Source organism: Rhinolophus sinicus, chromosome 16 (assembly GCF_057876585.1).
Source record: "Rhinolophus sinicus isolate RSI-liver-muscle chromosome 16, RSI-T2T, whole genome shotgun sequence".
In the NCBI taxonomy this organism is placed as follows: Eukaryota; Metazoa; Chordata; class Mammalia; order Chiroptera; family Rhinolophidae; genus Rhinolophus; species Rhinolophus sinicus.
The window spans coordinates 84,486,822-84,504,181 of NC_142516.1; the positions used below are offsets into that span (position 1 = coordinate 84,486,822).

Here is a 17,360-nt window from a genome sequence, read left to right on the forward strand (position 1 = left end):
GTAGAAAAAAATTTGAAACAAAGAAGCCAGTTTTTTCAACAAAAGAAATGATATAGGTAAAGAAAAAGAAGGGAGAGAGAGCTGTGTTAGTATATACATTCAAAGAAATTTAAGAACTACTAACCTTGTGGGCTTTGGGTTTTGACTCAGATAAACTAACTGGAAAAAAGACAATTTTGAGTCAATCATGGAAATTTGAAAATGGATTGGGTATTAAATGATAACGAAAGTAGAAAAAGTGGTGGGAAAATAAATTTTAAAAAGTAAACAGAAAATAAGTGGTATGGTTTATGGACCTTTCTTCACTCTTCTAGGGACATAACAAAACATTACTGTTTCCAGTTTAGAAGTGTTGTTGTGTAAGAATGTGATACTTACTGTTGTCAACCACCTTAAGATCACAAGGGGTCAATCCTAAAAGACCAAAAGCCAGTATACAGGGAAGAGCAGAGCATATGAATGTAATGAGCCCAACAGATCCTTGGTTATATTAAACTGCTAAACTAAGCTCACTATTTCTGGTCTTCCGATTGTGAGCAATAATTAATCCCCTTATTATCAAGTACATCGTTACATCATGCACAATGTTAACCTATTGAAAATGAAATATCTTAGTTTGAATTTTATGGGTAAGCTAAGGAATCAAAACTATAACTGTGTAAACTGATGGCTCTATTATACTTCTAAGCAGAAAGAGAAATTATTTTTTAAAATATTCTAATTGAAAACTAGTACTCCACAGTTGGAAAGTGCAGCCACAAGATTCAATCATCACTACAAACACATATGTGAAAAGCATGTTTCACTAAAAGCTCTCAATATTTTAATAATTCACACATTTGCTACTTTATACCTACATCATTTATATCAATCTGGGTAGTAAAATATTCCATCAAAAATAAAGCTTTCAGAAAGTTTCTAATATAAACATAAGATTGAAGAATACAAATAGTTTTAAAAACCAAATAAATGACTATACCTGAAAGCTTTGCTTCTCTTCCTCCAAACAATATTGGAATATAAGTAAGAAAAACAATTTTAGTGCTTATTTCTCCAGGTAAATAACTTCTCCACAAAAATTATAAATTTTTTTTCAGCAGAACATTAAATAATTAGATAAATGAGATGGCTTTCATGTTGGACTGACTAAGCATTCATTAAATATTTGTAAAATAACTGCTTTTCACTCAACTTTTCAAACTCTTCATTTACCAACCACTACCCACTTAAAGCAAAACAAGGCACCAAGAACTTTTTAAAAAATATTCTTATCTCTATCAACATTCTTTAAGAACAAAAATATTCAACTCCAACTAATTAATTCAACACATATTTGTTGAGCTCTACTATATGTCAGTTAGATGCTGAGAACCATGCTAGTAATAGAAGAAACTATCCCTGCTGCCATTTCATGGAATGTAAAATTAAGAATGGAAATAAACACTTTGAAGGACAAGGACAGTCTATTATGAAGGATCCTGAGCTATACACAGGCAAAAATTATTCTATAACAGCAAGAGAAAAAGTGGCAAGCACTGATCAAAGCACATTACACATACTATATATTTTATCCTCAATATAATCTTATATTTTGAGATATTATTATCCCCAATTTTCCAGATGACAAAACTCAGATGCAGATGTGCACCACCTTGGTGACACCCTGAATCCACACACCGCACAGCTAGTACTGCATCACCAAGAGCACTCTTGGCTACTGAGTGGCTGGCCCTGTCCCACGAGCTACAGCACAGAGGGCCTACAGAAGCCCAGGAAACTACTGGTGGTGAGCGCGAGCCACACACTGCACTGCAGCCTCTCTTGGACGGCTCTCAGTGACCTGCAGGCCTGAGGAAACTGGTGACTGGCGGCAGTGTTCTCAGGATGTTTTAGCGAAGAGGTCACAGACCTGGCACCTGTGCAAGAACCAAAAGTGCATTAACTTTGTAAAAATCACCGCCCACACCCTGTAACTCCCAGTAACTTGGCCCCACCCACCTAGGGCTGCATTGCCAGGGGCACTTTCAACACCAAGTCAACCAGTCTTGCGTGGGCACCTAAGGAGGCTCTTTCAATGCCTGGGCCTTATGGGCAGCCGCAGGTGGCAGCAGACATAGGCGGCCCTGGGCCTTTTGCTAAGCTGCCCCACGCACAATATTGGTGGCCTCAGTTCACAGCAAGGCCACCCACACATGCCTACAAGTCCAGCACAGGCAGCAACCAACCACATATACCATGTTTCCCCGAAAATAAGACCTAACAGGAAAATAAGCCCTAGCATGATATTTCAGGATGACGTTCCCTGAATATAGGCTCTAATGCGTCCTTTGGAGCAAAAATTAATATTATTTTTTTTTCGGGGAAACACGGTAGCAGCATAGCTCCTATCAGGTAGTTCTTGGCCAGTCACAGGCAAGGCTAAAATAGGTCTGCACGGAAGCCCCTCCCAAGAGACACCAGACCCAACATGCCCAGAGGCAGGCTTTACACCACACCAGAGCACTACATGGTTAGCCCCACAAGCAGCACACACAAAGGGTGAACTCAACAGGTATAACAGCCAGCATGAGCTAACCCACTCAGAGGGCTCAGCTCCCACACAGCAGCTCATACACTTGTAGCCAATCCTCACAGTCAGTCAGCCTGGGAGTCAATCCCACCAATGTGCCAAAAACAATCTAGGCTCAACTACAATAGAATACACACAACGCAACAAGATACACTCCTGAAAACACACACACAAAAGATCAGATAGACGGTGCCACTGGACCACACAGGACACATACTACATAAGGCCACCCAACAAAGACTGAGAGATATAGGATAACTACCTAATACATAGAAGCAAACACAAAGCAGCAGCCCAAATGAGGAAACAAAGAAACATGTCCCAAACAAAAGAACAGGAGAAAATTCCAGAAATAAAACTAATTGAAATAGAGGCAACTAACCTATCAGAGACAGGAGTTTAAAACACTGATCATAAGAATGCTTAAGGAGCTCAATGAGAATTTCAACAAAGAGATAGCAAGCATAAAGGGCATAGAAACCATAAAAAAACAAACAAACACCCAGTCAGAAATAAGGAATACAATAACTGAAATAAAGACTACACTAAAGGTGTCTCTTTGATAAGGGCACTAATCTCATTTATGAGGGCTCCACCCTCATCACCTAAGCACCTCCCAAAGACCTCACCTCCTAATCCCATCACATTAGGCATTAGGGCTTCAACATATGAATTTCAGGGGGAGGGTCACAAACATTTAGACCCTACCAAGAGCTTTACACTTTTTTGGAAAAGTTTGAACACCACAGTTCAAATATGTATTTAGTCTTGTCTGCATAATTGGAGTATATGCTCTTCTAGAGAATGATGGGGTCTTACCTCACTTCGTCCAAAGGACCTTGCACATATAAATGTTAATAAATATGTATTGAACTCCAAAAAACAAACAAACAAAAAAAAAACAAAACCCAAAAAACACATACTAGAAGGACTCACCAGCAGATTAGATGAAGCAGAGGATCGAATCAGTGATTTAGAAGACAAGGTAGCAGAATACACCCAATCGAAACAAAAATAAAATAAAATAAAATAAAAGCCAATCAATACAGTTGAAGGGAACTTTGGGACATCACACATAATAATACTTGCATCATAGGGGTACCAGAAGGAGAAGAAAAGGAGCAAGGGCTTGAGAACCGATTTGAAGAAATAATGACTGAAAAACTTCCCTAACCTGGTGAAGGAAACTGACATACAAGCAAGCCCAGGAAGCGCAGAGTCACAAACAGCATGAACCCAAACAAGCTCACACCAAGACACAACACAGTCAAAATGACAAAGGTTAAGACAAAGAGATAATCCTAAAAGTAGCAAGAGAAAGACATCTAGTTACTCAAAAAGGAGCTCCCATAAGACTATCAGCTGATTTTTCAACAGAAACTTTGCAGGCCAGAGGGAGTGGCAGGAAATATTCAAAGTGATGGAAAACAAGGGCCTAGAATCAAGACGACTCTACCCAGAAAGGCTATTATTTAAAATTGAAGGAGAGATAGGGGCTTCCCAGACGAGAAAAAGCTAAAGGAATTCATTACCACCAAGCCAGTGTTACAAGAAATGTTAAAAGGATTTCTTTAAGCAGAGGAAGATAAATAAAAACAACCAACCAATATTAAAAATATGATTAATAAAATGTCAATAACTATGTAACTATCAATAATCATTTTAAATGTAAATGGATTAAATGCTCCAATAAAAAGACATAGGGTAGCTGAGTGGACAAGAAAACAAGACCCATGCATATGCTGTCTACAAGACACCCATCTCAGATCAAAAGACACACACAGACTAAAAATAAAGGGATGGAAAAAGGTATTTCACACAAATGCAAATGAGAAAAAAGCTGGGGTAGCAATACTTATATCCAACAAAAAAGACTTTAAAACAAAGGCTATAATAAGGGACAAAGAAGGACATTACATAATAACAAAGGGATCACTCAAACAAGAGGACATAACTCTAGTAAACATCTATGCACTGAACATAGGAATACCTAAATATGTCAAACAAATATTGACCAACATAAAGAGAGAGATCAACAGTAAAACAATCATAGTAGAGCTTTAACATCCCACTTTAACAAAACCCCACTGACACTACTGGACAGATCTTCCAGACAGAAAATCAACACGGAAACAGCGGCCTTAAATGACCACACTAGACCAGATGTAATTAATTGGTATTTTTAGAGCATTTCACCTCAAAGTAGCAGAATATAAATTCTTTTCAAGTGAACATTGAATATTTTCCAAGACAGACCACAATAAATTTAGGAAGTCTAAAATCATATCAAGCGTCTTCTCTAACCATGATGGTATGAAACTAGAAATCAATTACAAGAAATGACTGAAAAAACACACAAACACATGGAGACTAAATAACATGCTACTAAATGATGAGTGAGTCAACAATGAGATCAAGGAAGAAATCAAAAGATACCTTGAGACAAATGAAAATGAAAACACAGGACTTAAAATCTGTGGGACACAGCAAAAGCAGTCCTAAGAGGGAAATTCATAGCAATGCAGACCTATCTAACGAAACACAAAAAAAACTCTAATCAACAGTTTATCTTTACATCTAACTGGAAAAAGAACAGCAAACAAAGCCCAGAGTGAGTACACGGAAGGAAATAATAAAGATCACAGCAGAAATAAACCAAACAGAGACTAAAAAAAAAATACAAAAGATCAATGAAACCAAGAGCTTTTTTTTTGAAAAGATAAACAAAATTAACAAACCTTTAACCAGACTCATCAAGAAAACAAGAGAGAGGACCCAAATAAATAAAATCAGAAATGAAAGATGAGAAGTGACAACTAACACCACAGAAATACAAAAAGTTGTAAGAAAATACTATGAGCAGCTACACACCAACAAATTGAACAATCTGGAAGAAATGGACAAATTCCTAGAAACATACTATCTTCCAAAGATTAATCAAGAAGAAACAGAAAATCTGAACAGACTCATTACTACCAACAAAATTGAATCAGTAATCAATAAGCTCCCAACAAACAAAAGTCCTGGACCAGATGGCTTCACAGGTGAATGTTACCAAACATTCAAAAAAGAATTAACACCTATTCTCCTCAAACTATTCCAAAAAACCCAGGAGGAGGGAAGGTTCCCAAACTAATTTTATGAGGCCACCATTACCCTGATTCCAAAACCAGACAAACACATTACAAAATAAGAAAATTACAGGCCGATATTCCTGATAAACATAGATGCAAAAATTCTCAACAAAATATTAGCAAACCAAACTCAGCAATAGAATAAAAAGATCATACATCACAATCAAGTGGGATTCATTCCTGGTATGCAAGGTTAGTTCATATCTGCAAATCAATTCATGTGATACATCACATAAACAAAATGAAAAATAAAAGTCATATGATCATATCACTAAATACAGAAAAAGCATTTGACAAAATCCAGCATCCATTTATGATAAAAACTCTCAGCATAGTTGGAATAGAGGAAATATATCTCAACATAATAAAAGTCATATATGACCAACCCACACCTAATATCATACTCAATGGGGAAAAGATAAAAGCATTCCCCTTAAGATCAGGACCAAACCAAAGGTGCCTACTTTCATTACTTTTACTCAACATAGTGCTGGAAGTTCTAGCCACAGAAATCAGATAACAAAAAGAAATAAAAGGCATCCAAACTACAAAAGAGGAATAACATTGTCATTATTTCAGATGACATACTATATACATGAAGAACACCAAAGATTACATCAAAAAGTTATTATAACTGATAAATGAATTTAGTAAAGTAGCAGGATACAAAACTAATATTCAAAAATTGGTTGCATTTTTATATACCAACAATGAACTATCAGAAAGAAAAATTAAGAAAACAATCGGATTTACAATTGCACCAAAAAAAACAAAACAAAAAACTTAGGAATAAATTTAACCAAGGAAGCGAAAGACCTGTATTCAGAAAATTATCAGACATTGAAGAGAGAAATTAAGAAAGATACAAATCGCCTCGGCTGCCGTCGGACCCTGAGCTATCTGCGAGCTCCTAATTGTTGTTCCAGGTTCTTTCAGGTCTGCATGTCTGTTGTTCTCAGCACTCGGCTAGCCTAGAAAAGGAGGAGGAAGCTATCCAGAAATCCCGCAGGACAGGAAAAGGAGGGGATAGCTAAACATGGAAAACTTCTGCAATGAAAATGAAGCAGTGCCTGAGAAGCAAGTAAAGATAGAAAACCAAGAAAAGACACAGGATGCGGGAAAGCTAGTAGCAGCTCGTACTCTGGAAAACAAGGAGAAGTTAGAAAATGAGGAAAAGAGAAAACAAGGGAAAGACAGAAGATGAGGAAATACTTAAAGATAAGGAAAAGATAGAGTAGAGAAAGCCAAAAGAAGAGGGAAAGCCAGAGAGCCAGGAAAAAACAAAAGAAGGAAAACCAGAGAATGAGGAACAGCCAAAAGAAGAAGGAAAACCAGCCAGTGAACCAAGGGCTGCAGGAAACCGCCCAGCTGGGGATGATGTACCCAGGAACACAAAAGAAAAGCCAACAGGGGCTGGCGCAGTGCCTCAAGGAATACAAAGAGGCCACTCATGATATTCATTTGAGCAATGAGGAGATGATAAGAGAATTTGACAAGATGGCTAGGGTAGAGGATGAGGTGAAGAAAATCAGACAGAAATTGGGGAGGTTTATGCAGATGCAAAAAAGTTTACAGGACCCCTTCCACCCGAGGGGTCCAAGGGCACTCAGGGGTGGCTGCAGGGCCCCACAAAGGGGCTTTGAAGACATTCCTTTTGTGTAGTGTTCCAGCAGGCATTTGCCAGGTCCTGGGCTTTAACCTTTTGCTAATACTGGGCTTTAGGTGTCACTCTCATTATCCAGCTGCAGCCCTCTGTTTCAGTAGCAGATTTTCATCTGTTGCATGGAAAAATGTTTATGGTGCATTGTAAAATTTAAAAAAAAAGTTTGCAGAACCATAAAAAAAAGAAGATACAAATAAATGGAAACATATGCCACACTCACGAATAGGAAGAATATATTTAAAATGTCCACACTACCCAAAGGAATCTATAGATTCAATGCAATCCCTATCAAAATACCAATGGCATTTTTCACAGAACTAGAACAAATAATTCTAAAATTTATATGGAACCATAAAAGACCTAAATAGTCATGGCAATCCTGAAAAAGAAGAACCAAGCTGGAGGTATCATACTACCTGATATCAGATTATACTACAAGGCCATAGTAATCAAAACACGATAATATTAGCATAAAAACAGACACATAGATCAATGGAACAGAATAGAGAGCCCAGAAATAAATCCATCCCTGTATGGTCATTATTTAATCTATGACAAAGGAAGCAAGAATTTACACTGGGAAAAGACAGTCTATTAAATAAATGGTGCTGAGAAAACTGGACAGATACATGCAAAAAAAATAAAAAATAAAACTGATCACCTTCTTACACCATATACAAGAATAAACTCAAAATGGTTTAAACTTAAATGTAAGTCCAGAAACCACAAAACTAGAAGAAAATATAGGAAGTAAATTCTCAGACATTACTTTTAGTAATATTTTTACTGATATATCTCTTCGGTCAAGAGAGACAAAAAACAAACAAACAAAAAAACAAACAAACAAACAAATGGGACCACCTCAAACTACAGTTTTTCACAGCAAAGATAAAATTCAACAAAACAAAAAGACATCCTACTGAATGGGAGAAGATATTTGCCAATGATACATCTGATAAGGAGCTAATATCCAAAATTAATAATAAAAAAACTCAAACAACTCAACACCAACAAAACAATCCAATTTAAAAAATGGGCAGAAACCTGAACAGACATTTCTCCAAAGAGGACATACAGATGACCAATGAACATATGAAATGATACTCAACATCACTAATCATCACAGAAATGCAAATAAAAACCACAATGAGATACCACCTCAATCCTGTCAGAATGGCTATCATCAATAAATCAACAAACAAATGTTGGCAAGGATGTGGAGAAAAGGGAAGCCTCATGCACTGTTTGCAGGATTGCAAATTGGTGCAGCCACTATGGAAAACAGTATGGAGGGTCTTCAAAAAATTAAAAATAGAACTACGTTATGACCCTGCAATTCCACTCCTGGTAATTTACCCAAAGAAATCCAAAATGCTAATTCAAAATAATACATGCACCCCTGTTTATTGTAGTGCTATTCACAATAGCCAAGATATAGAAACAACCCAAATGCCCATGATTGGATAAAGAAATTGTTGTACATTTCCTTTGGCTGAGCAGACCTAAGCCGGCACTAGTGGCAGCTGGCCTTGGTTCGTGACTTGGCTTCTCAAAGTGCTTCCAAGCACAGCATGGGCGGCAGCCACCTGCGGATTTCTTTGTGGCTCCCGCTGGGTGGCCCTGGGTGGGACACGGGCTGTGGCTGAACTTGATCTACAGTGGATCCCCTTAAAGGTGGTCCTAGAGCTGGCGCCCCCAGTGGCCAGCGTCAAAACGAACTGGAGCATCACCCAGCTCCTCCTAGAACGACACACCCAAAGGGCGGACTGGGCAGGCACCAGAGTCCTGCTGCGGCAGATCCTGCTCCGTAGGATCAGCCCCTGCACAACAACTCTTCCACTGGAGTCAAGGCCAGTCCTCACAATCAGTAAGCCCAAGGGTCAGTCCCTCCTATTGATGAGCAATTATCAACCAAGGCTCAACTACAAGAAGAGGGCACACACAACCCACACAATGGACACACCTGGAGTGTGTGGCTCAGGGGACCAGAAAGACTGCACCACTGAACCCCTCAGCACATCTACTTCATAAGGCCACTCTACTATGACCGGAAGACATAGCAGCCCTACCTAATACATAGAAACAAACACAGGGAGGCAGCCAAAATGGGGAGAGAAAGAAACATGTCCCAAATAAAAGACTAGAACAAAGTTCCAGAAAAAGAACTAAGCGAACAGAGATAAGCAATCAGACGCAGAGTTCCAAACACTGGTTATAAGGAATGGTCAATGACCTCAGGGAGAACTTTAACAGAGATAGGAAGCATAAAAATGGAGATGAAAACCATGAAAAAGAACCAGTCAAAAATAAATATACAATAATGGAAATGAAGAATAAATTACAAGGAATCAAAAGTAGATTAGACGAAGCAGAGGATTCAACCAGTGATGTAGAAGGTAGCAGAAAACACCCAACCAGAACAGCAAAAAGAAAAAAAGAATCCAAAATATTGAGGAGAGTTTAAGGGGCCTCTGGGACAATATCAAGCATGCCAATGTTCACATTATAGGGGTACCAGAAGGAAAAGAGAGAGCGCAAGGAATTGAAAGCCTATTTGAAGAAATAATGACAGAAAACTTCCCTAACATGGAGAAAGAAATAGACATTCAAGCCCAGGAAGCACAGAGAGCCCCAAACAAGATAAACCCAAAGAGGCCAACACCAAGACACATCATAATTAAAATGCCAAATGTTAAAGACAAAGAGAGAATCTTAAAAGCAGCAAGAAGAAAGCAGTTAGTTACCTACGAGGGAGCCCCCATAAGACTGTCAGCTGATTTCTCAACAGAAACTTTGCAGGCAAGAAGGGAGTGGCAGAAAATATTCCAAGTGATGAAAAGCAACGACATACAACCAAAATTACTCTACCCAGCAAAGCTATCATTTAGAATTGAAGGGCAGATAAGGAACTCCCCAGACAAGAAAAAGCTGAAGGAGTTCAACACCACCTAAGCAGTATTACAAGGACTCTTAGAGGGACTTCTTTAAGACGGACAGGGGTTAAGGATGGGTGAAAGGGGAAGGGATTAAGAAGTACAAATTGGTTGTTACACAATAGTCATGGGGATGTAGGGTACAGTATAAGGAATATAGTCAATGATATTGTAATAACTATGTATGGTGTCAGATGGGTACTAGATCTATCAGGGTGATAGTTGGGAATGGGGTTCGGGGCAGGGTGTAAAAGGTGAAGGCATTAAGAAATACAAATTGGTAGTTAATATGGGGAATATAATCAACAATGTTGTAAAGATCATGTAAGGTGGCAGATGGGCACTGGACTTATCAGGCACTTCATAGACTATGTAGATGCCTGACCAATATGCTACACACTTGAAGCTGAAGTAGAATAATATTGAATGTCAACTATAACTAAATATATACGTATATATAGCCACAGGATGTGGAGTACAATATAGGCAAGATAGTCAATGGTATTGTAACAGCTATATAAGATGTCAGAGGGGTAGTAGCTTGGGGGGGGGGTAATTACTTTATGAGGGGTTTAAATGTCTATTATGTTGTTCTGTATACTTGAAACTAATTAAAAAAAGAAAGAAATTGTGGTACATTTATACAACGGAGTATTACTCTGCCATAAAAAGGAATGAAATCTTACCATTTGCAAAAATATGGATGGCCCTAGAAGATATAAAGTGAAATAAGTCAGACTGAGAAAAACAAATACTGTATGATCTCACTTATATGTGGAATCTAAAGAACAGAATAAACAAACAAACGAAACAGAAAGTGACTAATAGAGAACTATGGTTGCTAGATGGAACGGGTGGGGGCGAATGGGTGAGAAAGGTGAAGGGATTAGGAAGTATAAATTGGTAGTCACAAAATAGTCACAGGGAAGTGAAGTACAGAATGCGGGAGATAGTCAATAATGTTGTAAAAGCTATGTATGGTGTCAGATGGGTACTAGATTTATTGGGGGGGAATCACTTCACAAATTATATAAATCCTAACCACTGCACTGTACACCTACAATTAATATAAAATAATATTGAATGGTAACTATCATACACACACGGTCACGGGATGTAAAGATGTAAAGTACAGCATAGGGAATATAGTCAATGGTATTGTAATAGATATATACGATGTCAGAAGGGCAATAGATTGAGGAGGCGGTTATCACTTTGTGAGGGGTGTAAATGTCTAATCATTATGTTGTTTTGTACACCTGAAACTAATAAAAAATAAAAATAAAGTTATAACTAAAAAAAATTGAAAGTAAAAGATACCTTTCAAAAACAAAAACACAAAAAAAACCCCACCTTGGATGAATATAATTTAATTAATTTGCCTAGCTCAAATGCTTAGTAAATGCCTAAACTGGTATTCCTATTCCATCCAGAGAGTCACATACCTCCAGAGTGGGTGTTACTAACCACTGTATTACTTACACTGCCTTTGTTAGAGAGCCCAAATTTCTCAACAAATAGAATTAGCACAGATATGTATATGGCAGGTAGCCTGAACTATAGCAACCTGAGTAAGAGGTAAAAGGAGTCAACTGTAGACAGTTCCTCAGGAAAAGCAAAGTGCAGACATTTACTTACTCACCCATCCCTCTCCCCACACTAAGGAGACTGGCCTGGCTTGTGTGCACCTGGGCAAAAGGACAATCTCTACTAACCCCCGCACCTGCTTTCTCAATCTGACCTGAAAAGTTCAGATGAATCAGGGCACATGGCTTTTGTCAATCAGGTCATCTGCTGTCAACTGGAAAAAGATAAAGTTGAAAGTTACACCCAGTTGTCCCACACATGATCCCAAACATCAGTGACTTGCCAACATAGAAGCAAAAGACAGAGAGAGGTTGTCATATACACCAACTGAATAGAATTGAGAGTCCACAAATAAACTGATTATATCCAACTGATTTTTGGCAACAGCGCCAAATCTATTCAATGGGGAAAGAACAGTCTCATCAACAAATAGTACTGAGACAACTGAATTTCTACATATAAAGAATAAAGTTGGAACCCTACCTCACACCATATAAAAAAATTGACTCAAAATGGATGAATGAGCTCAGCTAAGACCATAAAACAAACTCCTAGAAGAAAACACAGAAGTAAATCTTGGATTTAGTAATGGATTCTTACACATGACTCCAAAACTATCAGCAACAAAAGAAAAAATAGATATTGGGCTTCATCAAAATTACAAACTTTAAGTTGGACTTTATTATAATTTAAAACTTCTATACATTAAAGGACACAATCAACAGAGTGAAAAGGCAACCTGTGGAGAAAATATTTGTAAAGCATGTACCTGATAAGGAGCTAATATCCAAAATATATAAGGAACTTCTACAACTCAACAACAAAAAATCCAAATAACCCAATTTAAAAATGGGCAAAGGACTTGAATAGACGTTTCTCCAAAGAGGATATACAAATGGCCAACACGCATATGAAAAACACTCAACCTCAGTAATTACTAGATGAATGCAAAATCAAAATCATGAGATATCACCTCACACCCATCAGGATGGCTACAATCCAAAACAAAAACATAACCAAAAACAAAACAACAGAAAATAACAAGGATGGTGAGGATGTGGAGTAATTAGAAGCCTTATGCACTGTTAGTGGGAATGTAAAATGGTGCAGACATTATAGGAAACCGAATGGTGGTTCCCGAACTAATTAAAAATAGAATTACCCAGCGATGCCACAATTCGATTTCTGGGTAGATATCCAAAAGAATTGAAAGCAGAAAGAGGTATTTGTACACTTATGCACCAGCAACATCATTCACCATAGCCAAAAGATAGAAGCAACACAAGTGCTCATCAACAGATAAATGGAGAAAATGTGGCATATACATAAAATGAAATATTCAGTCTTAAAGGAAGGAAATCCTGACGCATGCCTTCAACAGCCTTGAAGACAACATGTGTCAACAACAACCTCGAGGATATCATGTCTAAGTGAAATAAGCCAGTCACAAAAAGACAAAGTCTGTGATTTCACTTACATGAGGTATCTAGAGTAGTCAACCTCAGAAACTGAAAGCAGAACGGTGGTTACTAGAGTGGTGGTTATTAAGGATCGGGTAAATGGGGAGTAGCCGTTTAATACATACAGTTTGTTTCACAAGATGAAAAAGTTCTAGAAATTGGCTGTACACAATGTAAATATACTTAATACTAATGAACTGTACACTTAAAATGGTTAAAATTGTAAACTATGTTACGTGTATTATATAGCAATTAAAAATATTTCTTAAATCAACTGTATTTACAGATATTGGCAACAATTGTGAATTTAAGTTTTCTTAAGAATTCACCCTTATCTTACATTTTTAATTCTTCCCAAACTTATATTCAGTGTCAATACAACCCCAATGAAAACACCAGCCGGCTTTTTTTTTTTTTTTTTTTTTTTTTTTTGTAGAAATTGATAAGCTGATTCTATAATTCTAACATGCAAAGGACCCAGAATAGCCAAAACAATTTTGAAAGAGAAGAACAAGAATAAGACTTGTTTCAAGTCTTACTACGAACCTCCAGTAACAGAGATTGAGTGAGTGGCACTGATGCAAAGATAAACAAATAGCTCAATGAAATATAATAGAGAATCCAGAATAGACTGACACATATATGGATAACTGGATTTTGACAAAGCTACAAAATTCAGTGAATAAAAAATACTTTTCAACAAATGATGCAACAATTGGTTATCTATATGCAAAAAAATAACTTCCATCCATATGTTGCATCATATAAAAAATTAATCCACACCTCCCTTTACCAGAAGGCAATAATCCCTTGGAGTAAATACTTGACTCCCTTCTATTATTTAGGTCAATACATCTTTTTGACGTCTTTTTCAGGTCAATAACATCTCTGCCAAAAGCACAGGAAAAATGTGTTAGCCAATTTCCTGTACATGGGCAGTCTTCCCCTAGATTAGTATCATCTAAGAACCTGAAACAATGAAATCAAGCTATAAGGAAATTCCAACACATTAAAATGAAATCAAGTCCTAGGGACTGTAGAAAAATAGCACCTGGAAGTGATACTACCCAGAAACTGCAAGCAGGAAAGATGCATAATTTGATGGTACTGGCTTATGACATGAACATACATGATTAAAAGGCATTCACTACTTTCACAGCCACCACACATTCCAAATAGCACCAGTGACTGGACTCTGCCACCTGCCCATGCTAGTCATCTCACTAAGTACAGCAAGCACCAAGAAAACTCATTTTCAGTATTCTCTGCAGTTTATTAACTGACCGTATGCACCTTCAGAGACAAGGAAAGGCTGGACAGGAAATCTACTTGTGCCCTAATTAGCATCAGGAGCCACAGAAGAAATCGGGAATAAATTGTCTAGGTTTTTTTGAGTAAACATCCCTTAAAAGTTCCTGCTTTAAACACATAAAATCAGTAATTTTAATTTTTAGGTTGGGTTCCAGTTCCTGTATAGATTAAGTGAATGGGAGACAAGTGGTCACTTATACATTCTAACCAATCATTCTTGCCAAAAATATTGAGAAATAAGAAGAATAACAGCTAATATTTATTGAGGACTTATTAGGTGCTAGGTTTCAGTAACCCTCACAATCCTCTGAGGCAAACACTTATTAATTCAGGGAGAGATTATGTAACTTGCCCAAAGTTATACAGGTAATAATCGGTGGGAACTGGGATTCCAAGCATGCTCATCTCATCACTGTGCTATCACGCTTCAACCTACCAGGTTATTTTTCTATCCTGTAAGCCAAGGGGAGCCAATGAAAATAATTAAGGACAGCAGTAATGATCATATTTACATGTTAGCTCACACTAATCTACACTGTGGAGGGCAGACCAATGGTGAGGTAAGAAAGAGTCTCAAGAGAGAGTAAAAAACTAGGTCAATAATGCTGAGGAACTGAATCACACAAATATACAGAGAATAAAATCTTACTTAACTGCTACACTTAGCTAGACTGAGTAATGCACTAGATATGGTAGATATGAGAAGGGATGAAGGAGGCTACCTTTCAGATTATCAGCTTGCGCCACTGGTTATTGATTACTGTCTATCAATTCAAAGAAGACAGAAGACGGAGCTGTCAGTTTGGTTCTGTTTAGGGGGCAGGAAGATGACACGTCTACCTTTTACCCAATCAGAAACAAAAGGAAAAGTTCAATTCTAAAGAATTTCCCTCCCCTTACCAAGACAAGCTTCCCACTTTCCAGAAATCTTATCTTTGAAATGAGGACCCCGAATGCTTTTGCAAAAATAAGGAGTCACTTGGGCAGGGAGGGGGCCTTCAACTTTACTAAGCCTTCTTTTTACACATTAGGCATTGAGTGGCAAGGCTGTGTCAGTACCCTGCCTGATGTAGACTGGTTCTGGTAGAACCTGGACTATAAACCAGCTCTGCTGGCTCCTTCTACTTCACCTGTCCTCCCATTTCTACTAATGGGGACTCACATCACCAAATACAATAATTAAGTATTCTTTAAAAGCAAATTTTGATGTCAGCTAAAAATATGAGGCCTACTGCATATATTTAATTTTCCTAAAATTTATTTCCTTTTTTTTGAAAAAGTTTCCTTGGTGTTAGAGTTCCTATTCATTTCAACGTTTCTATATTTCCTGTCCTAAATCGACCAAAAATGAGGGTCTTGAAGAAATGACAGACGAAGCTTAGCGTTCTACCATAAAAAAACTATAGCGCTACTGACAAAACCTGTTCTGCCGAACCGAGGCCAATTAAATTAGGGCTTCAGACGCCATCTGAATCTCACGTGAAACTGGAAAAAGACACCGGCCTGAACATGCTCCTCAGCCGGGCCCTGGGATCGACAGCCTCCTCGGAAATTCTGTCCCGAGACCGCTTAGAAATGAGGAAGGAGTAGGGAGGCGCTACCCAGCCTCCATCAGCAACTTCCCTGTCGAGGGCCGAATGCCGGTTCTAGAGGCTTCCCACACATCTAAGTAGGTATCGACTGTCTCTTTCTCAAACAACTAAATTACTTACATTCACGGTCCCCTGACTGGCGCCTTTGGAAACAATAATCAAATCACTTAGTTTTGTCTGGCGCTAAGCAGCGCTAGGAAAGCCTAGTAGTGATGAATTCGGCTGGCTCACCCGGAAACAGACGGCCTTTCCAAGAGCCGGAGCCTCTGCCCCCGAGCCGACGCGCACGGTCAGCGTCTTCCCTACCCCCCGGGGCGCCAGAGTCCGGGCCCCGCACTAAGGCGGCTTCGGATTCTGACAGCGACCCCGCCCAACCTCCCCTGACTCGAGACCTCGAACTGAGCTGAGCAAACCGAGACACCCCGCGCCAGCGCTCACCGAGCTGCCGCTCGCGGCCTGCGCGCCCGCGCGCTTCTCCGGCATGGCTGCCGCCTCGGGGTCTGATGCCGCTTTCACCTCCGGCTCTGCGCTCATGCCGCGGCCCTGCCCACGCCGGCTAGGAGCGCTCCGGGACGACCGCGGAGCCGCAGAAGCGGCGGCGGGGCTCGAGCCCTCATGGGCTCCGAAGCGGCCGGAGGGTCGGGCGGCCGAGGGTGGAACCGGGGAAGAGGCGAGAAGAGAGCAGCTGTAGGGCCTGCCAGCCGCAGCTCCCCGCGATGTCAGCGATGGCCTCCGCAGGTCTAGAGGGTGCACCTCGCACCCCAGCTCCCGCCTCAAGCTCGGCGTCGGAGACCGAAAGCATCCAGCACCGCCCAGCCCACCTCAGACCCCGCCTCCACGTCTGCTCGCCGGCGTGGCGTGCGAGCTCCGCAGCGCGCCGGAAGTACGTCATTTTCCAAGGACCCAGCCCTAGTTTCTATTTTCTGACACAGAATCGATTCTGGCCAACCCGGAGTCTTAGATGTACGTGGATTTGGTAGTGACGGCTCCTCTGGTTTTCGTTTGTCGCCGAATTGCCAAACGAGTGATTCCTGGTGTCCCCATTAAGTCTATAGGTGGGCACGTTCTAACACGGAAAGAGAGCCTCCCTCTCCACGTCTGAAATCCCGAA

At 39.4% G+C, this 17,360-nt stretch overlaps 1 protein-coding gene and 1 pseudogene across 2 annotated transcripts in view; one reads left to right on the forward strand and one right to left on the reverse strand.

Moving 5' to 3' along the window:
* Nucleotides 1–17,090, reverse strand: part of SLC71A2 (solute carrier family 71 member 2) — a 107,001-nt gene extending 89,911 nt beyond the window's left edge. The window contains exon 1 of one of the 2 annotated variants that reach the window (XM_019719534.3): nucleotides 16,688–17,090. In XM_019719534.3, the coding sequence (XP_019575093.1) occupies nucleotides 16,688–16,783 (96 nt within the window). In that variant the 5' untranslated portion in view covers nucleotides 16,784–17,090. Of the gene's footprint in view, nucleotides 1–16,369; nucleotides 16,480–16,687 lie in introns of those variants that run through there. The other variant, XM_088792850.1, reaches the window with a different exon arrangement.
* Nucleotides 6,537–7,463, forward strand: LOC109439273 (uncharacterized; annotated as a pseudogene).
* Nucleotides 17,091–17,360: the final 270 nt, after the last annotated feature.